We start from the raw sequence: 20,680 nt of genomic DNA, 5'->3' as shown, positions 1-20,680 counted from the left end.
CTTGTATTATCACCCTGCCTGCAACTTTGAGGTGAAACTGGGGCTCTGAATGCATCAAGATATCTAAGAAACTGGAGAAAAAGACAACAATGGGAAGAAACAGATTACTGCTGGTCTACAGCACTGAGGAGTGAGCTGGTGTGCCTCAAGTCTGGCTGGCAACACTGGAGGTGGAACTAAGCCTTTCCTGTGTTACAGTTTCACCATCTCAGGCTTCTTTGTTGTCTCACTCTTTCAGTGTGCAAACAGCTGAGTTAAAAAACCCAGAGCTTCCCCTTTGTGCGTGATGTCTCTCATTTAGCAAACAACAGCAGCATTTTGTTAGCAGCTCTGGTAAAAGGCAAGCCTGAACAATTAAGAACAACGTGAGGTTGAAATATATCTGACTTTACTTACTGTTCTCAGAGAGCTCGACCACATAGTAGAGCACTGGGCTGTTACCATCAAAGGGGCGCACCCAGGAGAGCATCACGCTCCGGCTGTGGGAGGAATTCAGAGTGGCCAGAAGATTCTGAGGGGAATGAGGCAGCTCACTGTCAAGGAAAAGAGAAAGGGAGAAAAAGAGGAAAAAAAAACAGCACAGAAAAATTAATCTACATTTCATTCAGCTATACAGTCTTACAGGCAGTTAAAGGCAGACAACACCAGCCTTGTATGATGATAGATATAAAACCACCAGCAGCTATTGTACAATTAAATAAATGAAAGACATCTCTGAGTTCTTCACAATTTTATCCTATTTGGGGGGAAAAAATAATTTATGCTGAAAGTCCCAAGGCTGATGCTTAGAACAGCTAATGGAAATGTTGCTAAATGTGGAAAAAAGCCAATTTTCATACGGTTTGTGACTGAGCAACTTGGTCAATAAATTTCCTCTCTCACTTTTTCTCCCTTCTTACAATGATGTCCCAGCAACATGACAGCCATAATACGTATAAACAGTAAAACACATGGGAGATATGATTTAACATGGAATTTTTCATACTCAAGGAAGCAGAAGACATTGACACTATCCACACAGAGCTACTAATCAAAATTACCATATGTATTCTTAGGTTACAGAACAGCTTGATTTACTTGCGGATTCAGGCTTATCCTGTCATGGGTAGAATCCTTCCTTCCTATAATAAGGATTTTTTTTGGAGCACCCAACCAGAAAATGTAGCAAAAATGCCTGCAGAAACCCCACGGAAATACCAAATGAAACATTAAAAAACAAAAATAAAACAGCAGCTCAATTAAAATGTGTAATTTCTCCACATAAAGGAAATTTGTGGAAACACATTTCATTTGTACTCATTGGCTGGAAGTGGGAGGCTGCATGGTGCAGTGAGAACACTAAATTCTGCTGAAACCCTTCGATGCTGATGTGTTTTAAGAGATAAAAGCCCTTCAGCGTTATACTTGAGCATGATTTCTGCTCCTTATCATCCTGTTCCTAAGGAGGACAAGGATCTCATAGTGAAGGGAAAGCAAGGAGGGACAGTTTTTACCCATTCAACCTTCCCTCCTCCCCGGGAAAGCTGAGGGTGACCCTTCCACAGCTCCTGGCTAGGGCAGAAAGCCACGAGGGTACTTCACAGGCTTAATTTAAAAACACAGTAATTCCTGGGTGTAATGTATCATGTACTGAAGGCTCACAGTTATTTAAAAACCACAAACTCCTCAGCCACTCAGAAAAGTAAATACAGGCTCTGGCTTTAGGCCAGAACAATAAATATGTCCTCGATTTCGGCTTCTACGGGAAGATTGAGGAACATATGGAGAGCCAGACAATAGCTTTATTATTTTTCTGTTAAAACTGCGAATGCTTTTGATTATGTGTTTCTGAGGGAGACACATTGTGGAGTTAGCACCCAAAAAAATAAAGACTGCTGGGAGAGCCAAGGAGTGGTAAGAAAAACACAGAGCTAATGAGGCAACGCAAGTGGAAGGCACTTCCCTGCCCACCTCTCTCCAGGCTGGAAGGGCTGATGCTTCCTAAGGCTAAACCCGAGACTTAAAGTCTTGTCTCGTCTCATTTGACTTTAAATGCATAACGAAATTAGCAGCACGGTGACCCGGGGCTCTTTCTGTAGTAAACATGGAATGACACCTCAGGGTGTGATTCAGATCTTAACTTCATTAAATCACTTGCTTGAGATGCCTTGATCATGAGGAGTTTGGGCTGACTGAGCTCTCCCTTAGATCTGGGCACGCACTGACAGCTCAGACATGGCCACTTTTGGGCTGGGCCCAAAGGAAGCAGATTTTGAACACAGCACTGTAAAATTTTGGATGAGTTAAGTTTAGGGATGAAGGGGACCTGGAAACAAAGTAGAAGGGCAGGTGGCCTGAGAGAAAACAGCAGAGAAAGGCTGTCACTGAAAAGTGTGGAGAGGGGGTGTAAGACATGGCCATTTACCCAGGGACTACAGGAGTGTGCTACTTAATTTTGAATGAAACATTAAATTATAATAAACATTAAACCTCTGCTACAATTTATCATTATGTCCTAAGCAAGCTGGTTGGAAAAGTTTTTGTGATTAAGCTGGCAAAGATAATTACTGAAGGAAAGAGTGAAACGTCTTGCTGCTACATGGTTCACTGAAGTCCCGGTCCCCACGTCATTTATCAACACTCCCTGTGGGGAAGAGCTCAGAGATGGGTCATGGCTTCAGCTCCCTCTGGAAGATGATGGTCACAGAAGTAGCAATGTAGGAAATAGCTGAGGGGGAGCTCACAGCAAACTTATCCTCATGTAGCTGCTTTTCTGGGAAGTAAATAAGTACTCCTGGTACATATTAAGGATATTTTCAGGACACGCATTTACTAATCTTGATCTCCCATATATTAGAAGGGCTCAATCAACAGCTCACTTGAAGACAGAGGCTACAAGACTTAAAGCTGAGTCTCTTTTTCTTAATGTATAAGTCTCAGAAGACTTTTGGAGAAGAGGGGACATTCCCTCTTTCCTGTTTTTCTTTTAACACACAAACTGAATTTAAACATGGGGTTTTGTTTGCTCAGGATTTGGGTTTAGTTGATTATTCTGTTAGATTGACAATGACAATCAGTCAGCAGGGTGAAGGAAACAAGCACTTTCTGTTCAGAGATTGAGCAGCATGAGCTGCAGCCATACAGGACATCTTCTCACTGATATCATAGTCTTTAGCCATGTGTCCACACCAACCAGCAACAGATGGTACTTACAGATTTAAGTCCCTCAAGGCAGACAGAACAAGTGCTTAAGATACACACCTGGGCAGAAATAAATATTTAAAACTACAAAGACATTTCGGCACAGAAGTGTACTTCTCTCTTTGTAGTATACAAAAGCAGAGATTAATAAGTGGTAATTTCTACTTTAGCAAGCACTTACACTTTGTCTCCTTCTCATTTTCTACCACATACTGTGTGGAAGGGATGATAAATGAGACCTGTACCACCATCATGAATATTCACATTCCCCAAAGAGATCATTGCTTCTATTTTTCCTTTAAGAGAATTACTTTTCCTTGCTGCTAACATCCAAGAAATTATTACAGGGAATGCTAATTTCAACCCTTTTTCAGAATGAGAAGGACCTCAGACTAGAACTGCTCACCTTCTTATGCACCATGAAAAGTGGATGAGGTTTAGTACAATAACACCCAGGGCACTCAACACCCCTTGACCAGACACTGGCAGTGTAATTCTAGCATTATTATCTTTCTTTTGTTCACCGAAGCCCCAAACAGGAAATATATAAAGTTTTTCAATATAGACTATCCGAAGACCTCACTCCTCTAATGCTGAAGAGCTGCATGGAGGCAAGTTTTCCATAACTTACTTTGTATGATAGAAAAATATGTCTATGGACACTTTAAAAATCTGTAATTGATAGATAAGCCCAGGGTTAATGGCATTGCCACCAAGGTGACCTGAGGGGACTCTGACAAAGCAATTAAAATAGCAGATTTGCAAGAAAAGAACACGAAGTCGTTGTGACAATCTAGGAGAGAAATATTAGCCCATTGCAAATGATACATGTTCAAAACAGAAACCCTAATGTTTTGAGTCAGCTCATCACTGCCAGAGGGCAGCTGAAAAATTCACTCAGCAAACACACAGAGCGTTTTATAAAATTAGCTAAAAGCAGACTATTTGCTGAGGAAAATAAACCAGACATGGTTTGGAGAGACTTCTGAGAAAAATGGTCCAACAGCAGGTAATTAAGAGAGACTGTGACTGAAGAGGGGATTACTAAAAAGGCACAGGAGATTAAACAAGTTTTCTTGTCAGTTTATGAAAAGCCCTGCTCCTATTTCAGAAATGATTTCCTAAATCAGGTCCACCACGCGGGTTCTGCTCAGGAGCAGGTGGTTCATCTGCTCCGGCCGATAACGCGGCGAGAAGCCGAGGCAGGAGGGCTGACAGAGCTCTCAGCCCTGACGGCTCCGCTCATAAAAGTTTATAATGTTTTAAATTAAGAAACGCGTCAACTCTTGCCCGGGTCTCTCCAGTTTCCCTTGCCAAAGAATCCTCTCCAATTTCCAAACACAGGAAGGATTCTTTCAAGGCAGCCCCGAGTCTTGAGGCTTTCTGTCTCTCGTAGGTCTATAAAGGGGCGAATTTTTGAAATTAAAGAGTTGCCAAGTTCCAGAGCGCTCAGATTTATTTCCCATTTTGTTTTGTTGGTCACCACAAGCTCAAATCTACAGACGACTTGGGAAAGGGTTTTGAATTTTATGCTTTCTTTTTGCTGAAAACACCCACATTTCTGCTATACCTTCAGTGACAAACAGACACAATGGCATTTATTTCTGAGTGCATTTCTGGGTGATATTTCTCTTTTGAGTATCAAGTGCATTTAGACTCAGCAGTGAACCTTGCTTCTTGGATGACATCTCAATAGAGAGCTTGGAAAAATAAACAGAAGCTTTCTTTCCAGTAAGGAAGGAATAATATATTTTCAAGTCTGACATTCTTCCTGCTTTCACTCCCTGCAGAAAGGAGAAGAGGTGGGCTATTGGAATCGAGGGATATGGGATCCATATGAAGATACATTTGTAATGGGATGTCATTTTGATCTCTTACTCTGTGTCGGTCATACTGATTTTAATTTTAGTAATCAAGCTATTTTTATGGGATATATTGGGAAGAAATTGAAAGAAGCAGCAATTATAAATACTCTAGTAAAAAGGGCATCAAAATTCATGTATGGATGGTTGACAAAGGCAATACTATGCATTCTTGGCAACCCACTGGGGTTTATTATAAGTGGTTAGCTCCCCTCTCCTGCTTTTGAAGAAGACAGAACAATAATAGTTCTTTCTCTGATGAAAGGGAACTGAAAGAAGATGAACTTGCTGCCAGGAATAAATTGTCTATTTTTGTATTACATTGTCCTTCCCATATTTTTGCATAGAAAAAGAGCCTAAAAGGTTTTACTATATGTTGTGACATAACAGAGGCTTGTAGAGGGCTTTGATTTTCCAACAATGCAGCATTACCATACTTTTCAGTCACATTCATACAACAAAGAGATTCTTTAGCAGGGGCTGCAGACGGGCTGATATTGAGCAGTGGGTATCATCAGGCACAGATAGTGGTAATTCTGCATATTTTATACATACTGAGAATCCACAGGATACTTTGAGCTGGAATCAGCACAGTTTCCCATCAGGTGAGTGATACATTGTGATAACTCAGCTTATGCAGCTTTAGGAACCAGCCCTTTTTCTTCTATATGTATTTCAGGGTGGTATTTACAGGACTATAAAAGTAAGCTTAAATGAAGCTGGGATGTTTCATAACATGCAATTATTTTCAGGATCAAATCCTATGACTTGGAGGGATGCAAGAGAGGCAGAAGCTCACCACCAAAAGACCTGCAAATGTTTCTGTATATGCAGCTGAGAAAATCTGGTAGGAAAAAAAAAAAAGTAAGTACAAAATTAAAATCTATCTCTTGTAGAAGAGAAACATCACTCGCAAATGTTTTACCTCGTGCAAATCAAATCAAGTGATGTACATGAAGAATAAACACATTTAGAGGGAAGACAAATGAATAGAGTATCTTGACTAGCAATTAGTTTCTGTGCCCAAGTACCATCAGTGCAAAATTGATGAGCAAGGTAACCTTTGGCTGCACTTTTGCAAGTTCTTCATTAGTTTTCTGGTTTTTCTTTTCAAATATTTTATTTCTTCTTTCCCGCTGAGAAAAATGATCCATCCTGCTTGCACCACCAATGTGCATGTGCTGTGCTATCAGTGTAGGTTCTTCCAGCCAGGAACACTGCCTTTCTCCCCAAGCCTGTCTTTCAATAGGGGAAGACAAAGGAAGAAAGCTTTCTTTCCTTCTTTTCACAGATTAGAAAACCAGTCCACTCAGAGATTAAATAACTGAAGGTCGCCCTGAAGGTCAATGGTTTTGAATTGAATCAGTTTGAACAGAAATCAGTAACAAACTTATTTGTGCCTTTGGAAATTCCTCTTGACGTGCACAGAGGTAGAGGAGGAACATGTTCATTCCTGGGGGAAAAAAGGTGGAGAGACAATTGGAGTTGTCAGACGAGGCAAGGTAGGGTATGATATTATCCATTGGTGACTGCTCCAGTCTGTAATTCGTTGAGAGGCCTCCTTTGAACATTTGTCTGACATTAGTGCTACTCAAGGCACTGAAGTGTAAGTGCTCATCGATGGGAATGTACATGCCCTGTTTGTTAATGTTCTGCACAAGAGAATTATCCGGGAGAATAGGGAATGTTATAGATCTGTCATTCGTATACAAGCTGGAATTCAATTTCAGCTTTACTTCAGACATTTTCTTTCCACATATTTTCTTCTTCATTTCACTCCTGTTGTATCATGTATCTCTCCTTCCCACAGATCTGTGCTGCTGAGCCAAATGATAATGATGAAAGCAGCAAAGAAATGCAATATTCTTTGGCAGTACTGCACAACCTGCAGCATTGCTTTGAAATGAAATGTCACAATTCAAGGTATTATTGAGTGACTTATCAGTTACTCAAGTCCTCTAAAAGAGTGGGTCTGATAGATTTCTTTAATTCCTCCAGGAAAAACAGGTGATGGCTGATCAGCAACAGAACATCACAGGAAGCAGAGATACAGGATTAAGAGCCAGTCCCAGTGCATGGAGAGCCACCCAGAACAACTGGAACAGCTGGGGTGCCTCAGAAATGCACACAAGATGTGCCTCTCCCAGCCAACTTCTAGCCCAGATTTTATGGACCATAAAAAGGCTCCTCACCAGTCAAGAGGGAACTGCAAGTAAACACATCTGCCGTGCTGTACTGGGCTGCACAGGGCATCTTTTGCTCTTAAGGATTAAAAAACCATCACCCCGCTCAAGTGTTCAGCACATATTTATGGCTTTGCTTCAAAGCCCAGGTTTTAACATTCTTTTCAGTCTTTACTCCGTAATTTTCTGCCCTCCATTCAAAACGCGCCTCGGAGAAAAGCGAGCGTGGTTCTGTAGCAGCAATATATTTTGAATTGTCTCGTGCTCTTGGATGCAAACCAGCAGGGAAACGCACTCCGGGAGGAGAGCTGAGGAGCGCTTAATTAGAAAAAGAATGTATGACCGCTCTCTGAAAATGGGCATCTGATGTAGCCTTGGCACTGTCAGGATAGTGCTGTATCAAACAGCCCTCTGCATAGCAAATCTCAGAGGTGAACTCGTTACACTGCCAACTGCACAAGTTGCCGTCTTCTCAGAGACGTCAGGCATGACCAGCAGAAACGGACGCAATTTTAGTTCAATTAAAGCGTGCGGCACTACTCAAGCAAATAAATAAATAAATAAGTCTACATAAGACATCACCTTCTTTTTCATTTGATCTGCTCCACGCATGTACCAAAACCACAGCTGTTGCTTTTAGTGATAAAAATAAAACGGAAGTGCAGTTCACCCCAGTGGGATGACAGAAATAGAAAATATGGAACCCTGTAATGACATTTTTATAATCCTTTTCCAGAATTGAATGGCGTTTTTAAACATCTCCTTGTTTTTATTTTTAAAGATCCATAGAAATAAAGAAAGTCATACATAAAAATATTTTTTTTTCCCCCTGGAAAAATGATGTATCAAAAGAATGCAAGAGTAAGCAATGCCTGTCCAGGGACCAGCTATTTTGATAAATGTTTAACAGAGAAAAAACACTAAAAAGAAGGAAACATTTTCTTGTTTTCAAACCTTGGCATCACAGCACAGCACCTGGGTTTTATGGGAAAGTCCTACAGCATGGGATGATAGAAGGATCCAGGTTTGAAAGGACCTCAGGAGGTCTCTGGCCCAAATTCCTGCTCAAAGCAGGGTCAGCCATCAGATCAGACCAGTTTATTCAGTCAAAACTGGAGACAGTATTCCAGATGTAGACTAATAAATGTCAAACAGGAGGAGGGAATCATGTCCCTCAATCTGCTCTGCCTGTGTAAGCACAGCCCAGGATGTTCACAGCCTGTTCTGTGCCCACAGGTCCACAGCTGAATCATATTCAGCTGCTGCCTACCAAGATCCCCATGTTCTTTCCAGCAGAACTGCTACCAGAGGGTCAGTGCCCAGACTGTGTTCCTGCAAAAGGTTATTCCTCCCCAGATGTAGACACTGCATTTGTCCACGCTGAATTTTGTAAGGTTCTTCTGGGACCATTTCTCAATCTAATTGATTCCTTCTGAATGCTGGCCCTACCCTCGAGTGTATCAACTCTCCCCCATCCATTTTGTGCCATCTACACACTCTACAGTCCCCTGTGGTTGTCCACTTGTACTATCTACAGGTGGACCACCCCCTCTTAATCTTTACTCCCTGAGCTCACTCACACCAGCTGGAAATGCAGATGTAGTGATTCAGAGAGATGCAGTTGGAGTAACTTCCAAGGCTCCAGCTGTGTGGAAGCCCAGGCAGCATGGCAGCATGCAAAGGGCAGGACATTTCGAGGCAATTTAATTAGAAATGAACCAGGCTTAATTTCCCCTGAAAAAACCCAGACTGTCCAGAGCACCCAGAATTAAATGCTAGAAAAATGTATCTGAAATCAAGCGTAGAGTTAATCTAAGATGGAATACTCACATCACTTCTAGTCGAGCCATTCTGGAGTCGTTTCCTCCAGAAGAAATGACCTCACAGGTATAATCTCCAATGTCACCTGACCACGTCTGGCTGATGAGGAGGGTTCCATCTTTCTCCACTGTGATCCTGGAACTGCTGGATGGATTTATTACAACACTGTCCTTCTTCCAAAGATACCTGAGTATTACAATGTTTCAGTTATTGATTACTCATAAGAATGTCAAAATAGATTTTTCTGAACTCTTCTACAAAGTATCAGCTTCTGTCATCACTTGAAGAGGACAGGCCCCTACAGTTACTTTCAAGAGCAGTGCCTCATACAAATTTAAGTTTCAGATCAAGTGATTAGAAAGAGAAAGGTAATTCCAATCAAGATATTCTATATTTTATAAGCAATATTATATATATTTTACATGGAAAAGGTGAAGTATTCAAAAATGTCCAGGTTCATAAGCCCATCACACACCAACGTGTCCCGGGGATGTGTATAACCCATGGTCTCACAATTACCTATCCCTACATGAAATTTTTATGTCTGTGTTTCTCTTTCCGAAGTTCTTTCTGCAGTTCACCCTTTGAGCACCCTCCAATCTCTCCCTTGCAGTTTCTTTCGTGTTGCTTTCAGACTACATAAATGTTCATGGCAAATTGATTTTAAGATTTTGAGCTTCCTCTAAATGGTCTAGTATGAATTGTAATAGTTCATACAAATTTTGCTTTCCTTTATACAGTTAAAGCAGAATATAAGCCCAAGTTACTGATGTGTTTCCAAAAACACGGGCATCTCTTGTGTGGCTTTTATGCACCCCAGAGTAAACACTTCTGAAATCCTATTCCTTCTCTTTGGCTTTTACTCTCATTAAGTATCGGCTTCTGACAAGTTGGTTTTATTGATAGTGTATTAACCTTGACAGTAAAATCATGGAAGGCTATATTGAAGTCATGAAGTGGAACATAGCTCATTGTAAATAATACATAAGGCTGAAATGGAAGATGGGATTTATATGATTAATGATACAGTGTACAACCTTATAATGCAGTAATCAGGGGTCTGCTGTGAAAATCTGGGGTCCTGAAACTTTTCACCTAATGCTATTCACACAGATTACAAAATTAGGCTGGGATAAACCACACAAACAGGGAGTGACACCACCAACCTGATTGAAATTCTGGGATCGTGAGTGGCCTCGCAGTGCAGGGTGGCTGTGGTTCCTTTGATCACGGTGCTGTCCTCGGGAGGGCGGACGATGGACGTGCGATCTGAAAGCAGCACAAGCCACAGCTCAGGTGAAATTGCAGCATTTTGACTTGGACATTCACGCAGAGAGTGGCCACCGAGCTTTTGTCATTCAAAGCAAGCTCTTCAAGCCTCTGCTGTGAAGGCTCCCCCTCCCTCTAAAGTCACTGTGACAAGGAGAGGTGACACGCGGTGGGGTGCAGAGAGACAGAGCAGCAGAGGGCATGAGCCCAGGGTGGTGAGAGCAGAAGAAGCTAAAGCTGCATGAACTCCCACTTGGCTTGGGGCAACTCCCTAAAGTCATATGGCAACAAGTATGTTTGTGGTGTATTATGAAGGAATCTGAGCACGCACAGAGTCAGGAAACGAGTCACACTGCTTGTGTGAAAACACAAGCAAACAAAACCAAAGAAAACTCGCCCAGAGAAGAATGCACTAGAAAAAGACCAAGAATGAGAAACTTTAGTGGCACCCTACGATCTCATCAAATCCAGGACAGAGGCTAAAGGAGAAGGAGCTTCTAGTAGACAGATTTTCCACATAAGAAAGGTATGTTGTTTACTCAAACATTTCAGAACATCTTTATTCAGGCCCCTCCTGGAGCCCCAGAACACAATAATTGCTGTAACTACAGCAACGGGATCCAGTGTGGAAGATCTCTATTACGTGTAACACGCAGGAGCAGCAGCAGATAGTATCAGTTGAGACAGGGAGACAACCAGGATGAGTATGGAAGATATGTGGATAATGTTAATCAGTCCCAAATCCCTGCAGAGATAATCAGCATGAGACACCTCATATATGCACAAGAAGGAATCATCAGCAAAATCAGAAGCTGACTCTTACAGCATGGAATTTTTAGCATTATTCCTGATGTACCTATGCATGACTTCTGGCTTTATAATGGTACTTTTGCCACACAAACATTAGGTTATATTCACTTTTCTTTCCCTCCTCTGAAGCAGTACAATGACTAGGAACTGTCTTAGTACATATAAGAACCATAGCTTTGAGAATAAATAGGAAGGATCTTCTTTACTTGATCGATACCCCTGGATATTATTCAGTTTAGAGCATCCTGATATCCATATTGTCAACTTCATATCATCAAAACAAAAATAAGATGGCCATATGACACAAGTACATTACAGTTACTGCTAGTAATGTTTTCAGGTATTCCCAAGTTCAAAAGGAAAAATGTGGCTGATTCAGCTTGCAGTTTGGGATTAACAAATGCCAAATATGCACCACACAGTTAAAAGGTCTGACTTGCAATGCGAGACGCCAAAGCAAAACCTGAGTAAAATTTTGTGATTGAAGCTCTATTTAAATACACTTCCTTTCACAAAATAGAGATTTATATGCATAATTTTACAAACAAAAAGGGTATTTGTGATGGGATTCCTAAAATAGATACATTATTCCCATTAAATCATACAAGTATCTCTATTAACGAGAAAAGCATAATTACTTATGAAAATTTCCTGAGCATACAACAAAAACTGATTAATACTTGATTAAAGTTAGACTTTAAACAAAGCATTATCCTTACTCCACACTGTCAGCATCACAAAAGCATTCAGAGCTCCTTCAGAGTTGACTGCACAGCAAGTATAATTGCCAGCATCCTGGAGGAAAACGGGTGTTATCTGGAGCCCTCCAGATTCGAGAAGAACGAAGCGAGGAATCTGAACTGAGCCACTGGCTAAGATCTGCTTCCCTGAAACACAGGAGGGAGAAGCAGCATGATTAGTGTCATATAGGCTCAAGGATTAAGCTCTGCAATTCCAGTTCTTCCAACAAACTGTTCCAGCCTGCCCAGGCCACCAGCTCACGGCAGCCCCACAGCAAACCCGCTGCTCACAGCGCCACAGGAAGAAAGAAAGGGGCATTAAATGGATCTACAGAACCTCAATAATAGCAATAGACAGGAAAACGTGGATTACAGCTTTGCCACAAGTTAATAACGTTACCTTTCTTCCATGAGATGGCAGGTCTTGGAGCCCCTGACACTTCACAGGTCAGCACTGCAGTCATGCCCTCTGTGACTGTGGTATCCTCTGGAGGCTGGATAAATGCTGGTTTAATGTCTAGAATCAAAAGTTCAAAAAACTCAGTGCATCAGCTCTCAGAAAGATCCTTTACCTATTATCATGGACTACTTTACATCCACTTTTATAGAGCTGATCATGGAGGAGGACATGACAATAAGACATGAAAACCTTTCAGCAGTGACTGTAACCTTTCCTTATTCATCTCCTAGGAATTGTCTAATCCTGTTTATTACCTACATGGAAAATAAAAATCTATCAGTGCCTGTACCTGTACAAGTCAGATGGGTTACAGAAGAAGGAAGATAAGCTCAAAATGAGTGTTTGGGGGGAAGTTGAGAAATCTAGATAAACAAAACTATTTTCCTTCATCTTCATAATAGAATTTTTTAGGATGAAAAGCAACTTGAGAAAGGCATTAACTTTGAAACTTAAATGTCAGCCAAAAGAATTTAGAACCTGAGTCTTATCCAAGACACTTTCCAAGTTTCTTTCCCTCTTACATTTTCCCCCAGTTGCATTTTATTACAGTTTTTTTCCTCCAGTTTCCTAGATATGTATTGAACTGGGGCTGATCTATTTTCTAGGGCCAGTAGGAATTCTGATCAGTATGTGCAAACTGCTCATGGGCTAAAAATCAGTTTCCTGAAGAGAAGTTTAATATTACAAAAATGACTTAATAATCACCTTTAAAAGAGACTACTAGGATTTGTAATTCTTCCACAGAGAAGTATGCACTTCATTAACAAAACCATTTATTCAGACTTTTTGGCCAAAAAAAGACATCTAACTTGAGCTTTCTGTCTTTCCCCCTGCTAAATGCAGTAGTAGACAAAGGCAAATAAAATAATAACATGCACAATCATGAAGCAGCAGCTCAAGTTCAGAACAGAATTACATGAGAGTAGAAATAATTACTGAAGTATCAAGAAAAGATAAAGTTATTTTAGAATTAACAATTCCTTTTTCTTTTTTTTTTTCCTTTCACTAAGATCCCTTGCTGTGTGAAATAGGAGCGTTCCCCTCAAGCCCTTAATGTCACAAGGAGTTTTTCCACAACCTTCAGCAGATTGTTTTGAGGCCACAGGGGCATTCTGGGGTTCCTTACAGCTGGGGCAGCTACACTTGACAGAAAACCAAGCTTCTGTGGGTCGAATTAAAGCAGCACAGAGTGGTGGAGAATCTGGTGGATGCAGGGTCACCTACACGAATGACAACTCATGGATCTCCTGTCACAGCTCCTTACTCACTGGTCACATCCAGGTAGGTGTATGTCTGGATCTCCCCAGCTTTGTTACTGGCAAAGCACTGGAAGATTCCGGCATCCTGAGGGCGCAGGGAGTGGATCCTCAGTCCACCACTCAGCAGCACTTTGTAGCGGGGGTTTTCCAGCTTGCTGAGGGGAACAGAGTCCTTGTACCACACCAGGGTGGGAATGGGAACACCTATAAAGAAAAACAAAATAATAACTTCACTATTAGTCTGTGCAAAACATGTTTTAGGTAGTCAAAACACTCAGCGCTGTTATGGTCATATCCCTGTTTTCCCATCTTTCTACACCAATTATTTATACTTTTCCAAGCTGCTTGAGATAAATTGAGACTGCATCTCACATTATCAATGGTAATAACACACTGCAGAACACATGGGAATAAAACCAGCAAACACTGGAGGGGGAATGTTGAGAAAACGTGTTATCAAATTACTTTCTTCACCCAATCATATTTCATGCTACCACAAAATAAGATTTAGAGCAATTTCGTGTTGAAAGCCAGAATCATGCTACTTAAACAGCAGCAGTGTGGCAAGTCTGTAAGACTGTTCCATCCCAAATAAGATTCCTCTGTGTTCCTGTAGCTAAGATGTCAAAACACAAAGGAAACGGCAAATTACACATGAAAAATGAAGTGCTCACATGGCTGTATTTGAGTCCCAATTTAGCAGCTTAGTTTGAGCTGATGTACATACAACATGTTGCCAACAGGGAGATAGCTTTAAATTACGACTATTTTTATTCAGTCTCAAGTTTCACCTGTTATTTGAAAAATGCAGACATAAAGAGACACAAAAATCCTACCCCAGATATAACACAGTTGCATTTATTCCTGTTTTCTTTCATGTGTATGTTCCACAAACCCTGACAGTTATTTCACACATATTTTTGTTGCATCCTATCCCCATCAGCTGGGGTGAAGTGGCTGTAAACTCAGTATATACAAATACTGTAGGATTCTCTTTTCCTCAAGAGATGTCAGGGGCCTAGAACAGTCTTACACAAATGTTCCCATCCCACTCCTCATATCAGACAATGTTTCATCTTTACCTCCCAGAAATCCCTAATGGATTAAGAGCTGAGGGTCCAATCCAGGGATCTGAAGTGAGGCAGGTATTTTATTATGTGATTAGCTAATCAGAGAATCATTAAAGTTGGAAAAGACCTTCAAGATCGAGTCCAATCTTTGACTAAACACCACTGAGTCAACTAAACCAGAGCACTGAGTGCCATGTCCAGTTGTTTCTTCAACATCTCCAGGGATGGGGACTCCCTGGGCAACCCCTTCCACGAAGAAATTCTTCCTGATGTCCAACCTTAACCTCCCCTGGTTCAGCTTGAGGCTGTTTCCTCTTGTTCTATCACAAGTTCCCCAGGAGAAGAGCAAGACCCCCATCTGGCTCCACTCTCCTGTCAGGGAGTTGCAGAGAGTAAGGAGGTCCCTCTGAGCTTCCTTTTCTCCATATTGAGCCCCCCCAGCTCCCTCAGCCACTCCTGGTGCTCCAGACCCTTCCCCAGCTCTATTGCCCTTCTCTGGACACGTTCCAGCCCCTCAGTGTCCTTCCTGAATTTGAGGGCCCCAGAACTGGGCACAGCACTCGAGGTGTGGCCTCACCAGTGCCAAGTACAGGGGAACAATCACTGCCCTGCTGGTCCCACTATTGTTGATACAGTCCAGGATCCACTGGCCTTCTTGGCCACCTGGGCACATGCTGGCTCATAATCACAGGAACACAAGGGTATCAGGTTGATTTAAGAAAGCTCAGCCCCAAAGGTGGTATTTTCATAATCAGTAGCTATTTTGGAAAACATATCACCGAAAATCTCAGAGCTCCACATTCCCTTGCAATAAGGTTGGACTTAAATTCATGGGCAAGAGAAAAGCAGGGTGTCACCGAAGCGTGGAGGATGGGATGTCACTGATGAATTGAGCATCTGCAGACAATGAATTTCACTGCAATGCTGGCAGTCACTTGATGTTCTGAGAGCTAAAGTGCTATGAGAAGATCTATATAATCATCATTATAATTTTAAAACTCCCAGAGTTAAATACTACTGTATTATACTTCCATTCATATCTTCTCTCGACGTACTTATTCCCTTTATACAGACAAAAGCTGTATTAACTCCTGGAAAGGATGTACAAACAATGCATAGAATGATTGAAAAACAACATCCAATTGCTGCTGTTACTTTTATAAACACGTATCATTTACTTCAATCACCTGTGATGCTTTTGTTCTGCTGATAAAGTAAAATGTAGTCATAATCTTGCAGGTAATCATCTCAGGAAGAAACCCACTATGTAGAGTGCATTGTCTGATGGAGAATAGACAGAGTGTAGTAGCTTGCAATAGGCATAATTTAAATTTCATACAACAGCCCATATACAGAATTAGCGTAAATTTCAACGTTCAGAAATCTCGGTGAGAGTGTTATTCATCTCCTGAAAATCCTCCTGGGCAAATACAAATTATCACTGAGTAATGAAGAAACAGATGATGCAAAATGGAATCGTTCTCCTGATGCTGAGAAGCCTGGAAATGATTTCAAGTTTAAATAATAGCAACTCCGTTTTCCCACACATCAGACTTGATAGGCACTGAGGAAATAATGAAATCCTGCATTCAGTACACTCAAACCTTTAACACTGGTGTCATTCCATAAATCCCATTCTACTAACAGTATTGGCAAACCTTCTAATCCTATAATCACTGTGAGATACACCTTCCTATCACCAACTCAGCTGACAAACTGAATATTACCATCTCTATTTCTCTACATTTCAGTTACGGATATCTTCCTCTACTCAAAGTTATGAGTCTGAATAATAGGATCTTATCTGAGCACTCTGATGCCTGTCAGCAGCATTCATTTGGGTTTTAGTGATCTTCCCAGAGAGATTTGTCTTCCAAGTTGTACACATGTTCTTTTATAATTTTGCTACCTGTTTGGCTGTAAAAATGGTTAAACCCAGCTCCTTTTCTTCTCTTCCTCTTCTACCTCACAGCCTTTCCTCTCCACACACCCCCAAAGGAATTTTGCTTCTTTGCTTCTCTAAACAACTTCTGGTGAAAAAAATTATGAAGAAAACACTTTAAAGACCTCTTGCACTACACCTTTGCAAGCAGTATCAGCCCTACTCTACTGTTTGAGACATGAGAGAGTGGCCTAAAAGAATAGAAATAATAAATAAAACAACCTTATTTCTGAGCTGTGTGCAGCACTATTCATCTTTCCCAGACAAATTAATCTAGTGCCATGGGGAAGAAGGGAAGGCAGGAAACAGAGATGCTGGTTCTGGCTTTGCCACTTTCTCTGTAACCTTGGGCAAATAACTTATGGACCCTGAGGCTCAGTTTCCCCATCTGTGAAACAGCTGCTTGACTCTTTGCCACGTTTAACTTAAGAACCTGGATGAAAGACTCAAAATATTCAGTGTCATTTTTGTTATTTATTTTTTACAGCCTTCTCTAGATCCCAGTGGGCTACTGGGGAATTCCAAAAGCATCTTTCCATCTACTTTTCTAAACAGGTTGAACTAAAGTCCAATTAACTGCACTCCCCAGACACCACCACCACTGCCTGCAGCTCTAAACTTTCTATAAGCAAATAAGAAAGAGCATTTAAAGGAAACCCACTGAACATGCAGGCAGCATCAGCCACTGTTGGAAGATAAACAGCAGAGTCTGGTTATTGCATGGCCTGATACACTGAAACTCCATTACGGGGGAGTAGAAAGCTGGTTGGTGCAAGTTGCAATTTTATTTACAGTTAATCTCTGCTTATACTGTGAAATTAATCTGTCTCTCACACATTCATAGTGCACAAAGACTTGGCAAATGGGCTTTGTGCACAGAATCTGACGGGGCAGGGGGGAAATACAATCTGTCTTCCTGTTTGTAGCAAAGGTACAGGGCAGCTTTGCAGTTCCCCAGTGCTTTATTGCAGCTCCCAGGTTGGAGCAAGGAGGCAGCAACCTTCATTTACCCTCTTTTTAAATGCTGGCAATTGTGTGATAATGGATCTAAACTCCTCTACTTTTAATTCTAATACCTGCCCCTTATAAGACAGTGTTACAGATACTCAGCAAAATAATCCACAGGAAGACAGGTTTCCATGCTCCTGCACCACATTCATCAGCAGATCAGATGTGCACCAGAAGAGTGCAGCAGAAATAAATAATTTTGTCTAATAAGAGTTCCCATATCTCCACTGAGTTCCCACCTCCTTGGGAACTAAACTGCCCAAAGCAAGAGTTAGAGTAGAAGGAAGAGTTGAAGTCAACCTCATCTCTCCCTGATTGTTCCAGGTTGTTTGTTTTTGTAATACATGTAAAACATTTGAGACAGCAGACAGGTTTTTTTCCCTGACAGTGAGACAGTCCAGAGATTCATCAAACAGTTGTGTAGTATTGAAACATTTCCAAGAAAATAAATCTCAGAATGTTTTTAAACTCAATTTCTCTAATGATACATTTAGTTCCACTATTTGAAAAATCTTCTCCAATTAAAAAAAAAAAAAGCCATAATGTTTGTCATAACACATGGTGAAACGTAAAATTGGTGGCACATGGCCAGAATAGATGTCTTTCTTGTCATAATTCCTTCCTCTGAAATTGTCTAGTCATGGATGCTCAGGCAGCCCAAGGATAGGATGCATTTCCCACTTTCCCAGCTCCAGCAATCTGTGTTTTGGCCATTTCCTCAGCCAGACTTGCATACACACAGCTGTGTTTAAAAGCCCTTACTGGATTTTTCCTCCATAAATTTCATTTGTTTTTTCTAAATATTTCTTATTTCTCTTTATGTCCTATTTACTGCCTGGACCAATGACCTCCACAGTTTATATTTTCTGAAAAAGAACTCTTTCCTTCATCATACATCTCCCACATGAAAATTTAGTTGGGTGTCTCCTCTACTTCCTTAACTAAGCAACACAGAATCATCCTCTCCTACTCACCTTCCTATATGTCACCCACCCTTCAGTTATCTCTTTCACAAAGTGTTCCAGTCAATTTAATTTTTCATTATTCAAAAACCACGGTGGAGCTTTAACTATACCATTCCTACTTTAGAGTATCTCTCCAGTTTTCCTCCATCCCTCTCTCTCCAAGAACTGTGTGAAGGATTTGAGGTGGGGGTGTTGCCCCATGGATACAGTGTCACTCTCTTTTTTTTTCTCTATTCCTTTCTTCCCAGTACCTCACATTCTGAAGCACAGCTCGGCACTGAATTGATGTTTTCAGAAGACAAACCTTTTCTGCACAGTAATAGGAAATTTCATCTCTGTCAATAATTTCATCTGCCAGTTTATTGACCAGTCAGTTCAAATCATCAGGACCTTTGGTAACTCCTTTGTGGTCAGTTTTAATGTTGACATTGTTGAATATTTTTATATGATCAGCAAATACCATCATCCTACTCTGCACTCCCTTTTCCAGGGCATTTATGACTACACTGAACAGTACAGGTTCCAGTAGAGATTCCTGGAGAACTCCACCAACAGCAGGTCCTGCATCACTTTGTTTAAAAAGCTATTAATTAACAACAAGACATTGTCTCTTATAATCTGATAGCTTCATTTCTATAAGAGCTCTTTGTAAGAGACCTCATCAAAGGCTTCTGAAATTCCAAATCAGCCAGAGCACCCTTAACACACACATTTGCTTATCACACAGTTGGCAAATCTTCCTTCTAGAAAAGCAGTGCTGACTCTTTCCTACATAAAACACATAAAAATGCTGAAATCATAGTGACAATAATATAATCACACAGCAAAAATATCTTTATTGGCTTTGAGCTGGAGAAAGACACCATACAAATAAACTGTTAGTTAGATATGGGTGCTTTTTAATCAAGGATCTTTTTCCTTAAGGATGTCATGGCATTTTTGTATGTATTGCTTCTTAAACTCAACACTGGGGGAAGTGAGATAACAACACGTTCAGTCACTTGCCAAACTCATGAAGAAATGTGGTGACTTTGACAACCCTGCTCTAATCACAGGGTCTCCTACCTTACTAAAGGGCTTAAATAGGTGGTGATTGCATTTCTCTGGAACTAAATCCAAAAAACCATTTTGGTTTAGGTGGAATTCTAGACATTTGAAGCCTTTTATATTATTAAAACACCTGCCAACTAAAAACCGCCTGTAATAGTCCTCCTGCAGATTTCATAACTACACTCAGATGTCAGTTACTGACATTTCCATTCAGTATAGAAGTCCTGTAAGTTTTAGGAAAAAAGAACATTTGAATTGATGAAAATAATGACTGTTTGCATTGCAAATGATGGGTTCCATGACCATGCTTATTTTCTGGCTCAAGCCACTGATGTCTCTTATACAGTGACAACCATGAAGCAAAGACAGGCTCCCAGAGAAACAGGAGCAGGATTTGTGCTGCCAACAGACAAACATCAACATGTGGGCATTACTCACGTCTAAACTAAACAACAAGGACTGCCCAGCTTTCCAAGGTCAAAGGACAACCCTCTCCCCAGTACTTGGGATCTGTGATAATTAGCAATAACACAGAGAGCTCTAAACATCAAACATTTACATAAGATGGTTTATATGAGATGATTACTTCCATACCAGATATACACAAATCATTGATCCAAGCTGGAACACTCTGCAGACTCACCCATGGCCTGGCACAGGATGTCCACGTCCTTCTCCACTTCAGCCAAAATCAGGCTCTCGGGCTTGGCCGTAAAATATGGTGGTTCTTTAGAAAGGGGAAAGCAAACAGGAGTCAACAAGCACAGCCACAGCAAAATGAAAAACAGGTGCTGATTTAAAGATATTCATCATATAATCTCTCCACGGGTGGTGTATTGGATGTAGTGTGTCACAAACAGATTAGTTTGACCAAGTTTGTCTCTATTGGAGGCGCTTTTTTTACTGGTAGTCAAAGCATCATAAAAAAAGCTGACAATTTTTGCTATGCTGAGTATGAGTTCCAAGGAGTCAAGTCAATGTAAGGTGAGATTTAGGGGTTTGCACTGTAAATTAATACTCAGAGCAAGGGCTACTTTTAATTTTATTGGATTGAATCATGG

General features: G+C 40.9%; 1 protein-coding gene across 4 annotated transcripts in view; it reads right to left on the bottom strand.

Moving 5' to 3' along the window:
* SDK1 (sidekick cell adhesion molecule 1) overlaps nt 1-20,680 on the bottom strand; it is a 391,574-nt gene that overhangs the window by 121,886 nt on the left and 249,008 nt on the right. For 3 of the 4 annotated variants that reach the window (XM_027656578.1, XM_027656580.1, XM_027656579.1), the window contains exons 9-15: nt 20,263-20,346; nt 13,594-13,788; nt 12,266-12,382; nt 11,845-12,012; nt 10,213-10,315; nt 9,056-9,232; nt 397-533 (exon numbers count right to left, since the gene is read on the bottom strand). In XM_027656578.1, coding sequence (XP_027512379.1) covers nt 397-533; nt 9,056-9,232; nt 10,213-10,315; nt 11,845-12,012; nt 12,266-12,382; nt 13,594-13,788; nt 20,263-20,346 — 981 coding nt within the window. Of the gene's footprint in view, nt 1-396; nt 534-9,055; nt 9,233-10,212; nt 10,316-11,844; nt 12,013-12,265; nt 12,383-13,593; nt 13,789-16,563; nt 16,614-20,262; nt 20,347-20,680 lie in introns of those variants that run through there. The other variant, XM_027656581.1, reaches the window with a different exon arrangement.

The sequence above is a fragment of the Corapipo altera genome, unplaced genomic scaffold, assembly GCF_003945725.1.
Source record: "Corapipo altera isolate COAL_440 unplaced genomic scaffold, ASM394572v1 104, whole genome shotgun sequence".
In the NCBI taxonomy this organism is placed as follows: Eukaryota; Metazoa; Chordata; class Aves; order Passeriformes; family Pipridae; genus Corapipo; species Corapipo altera.
The sequence above is the reverse complement of the archived record's forward strand: the minus strand, read 5'-3'. Positions and strand labels throughout refer to the sequence as shown.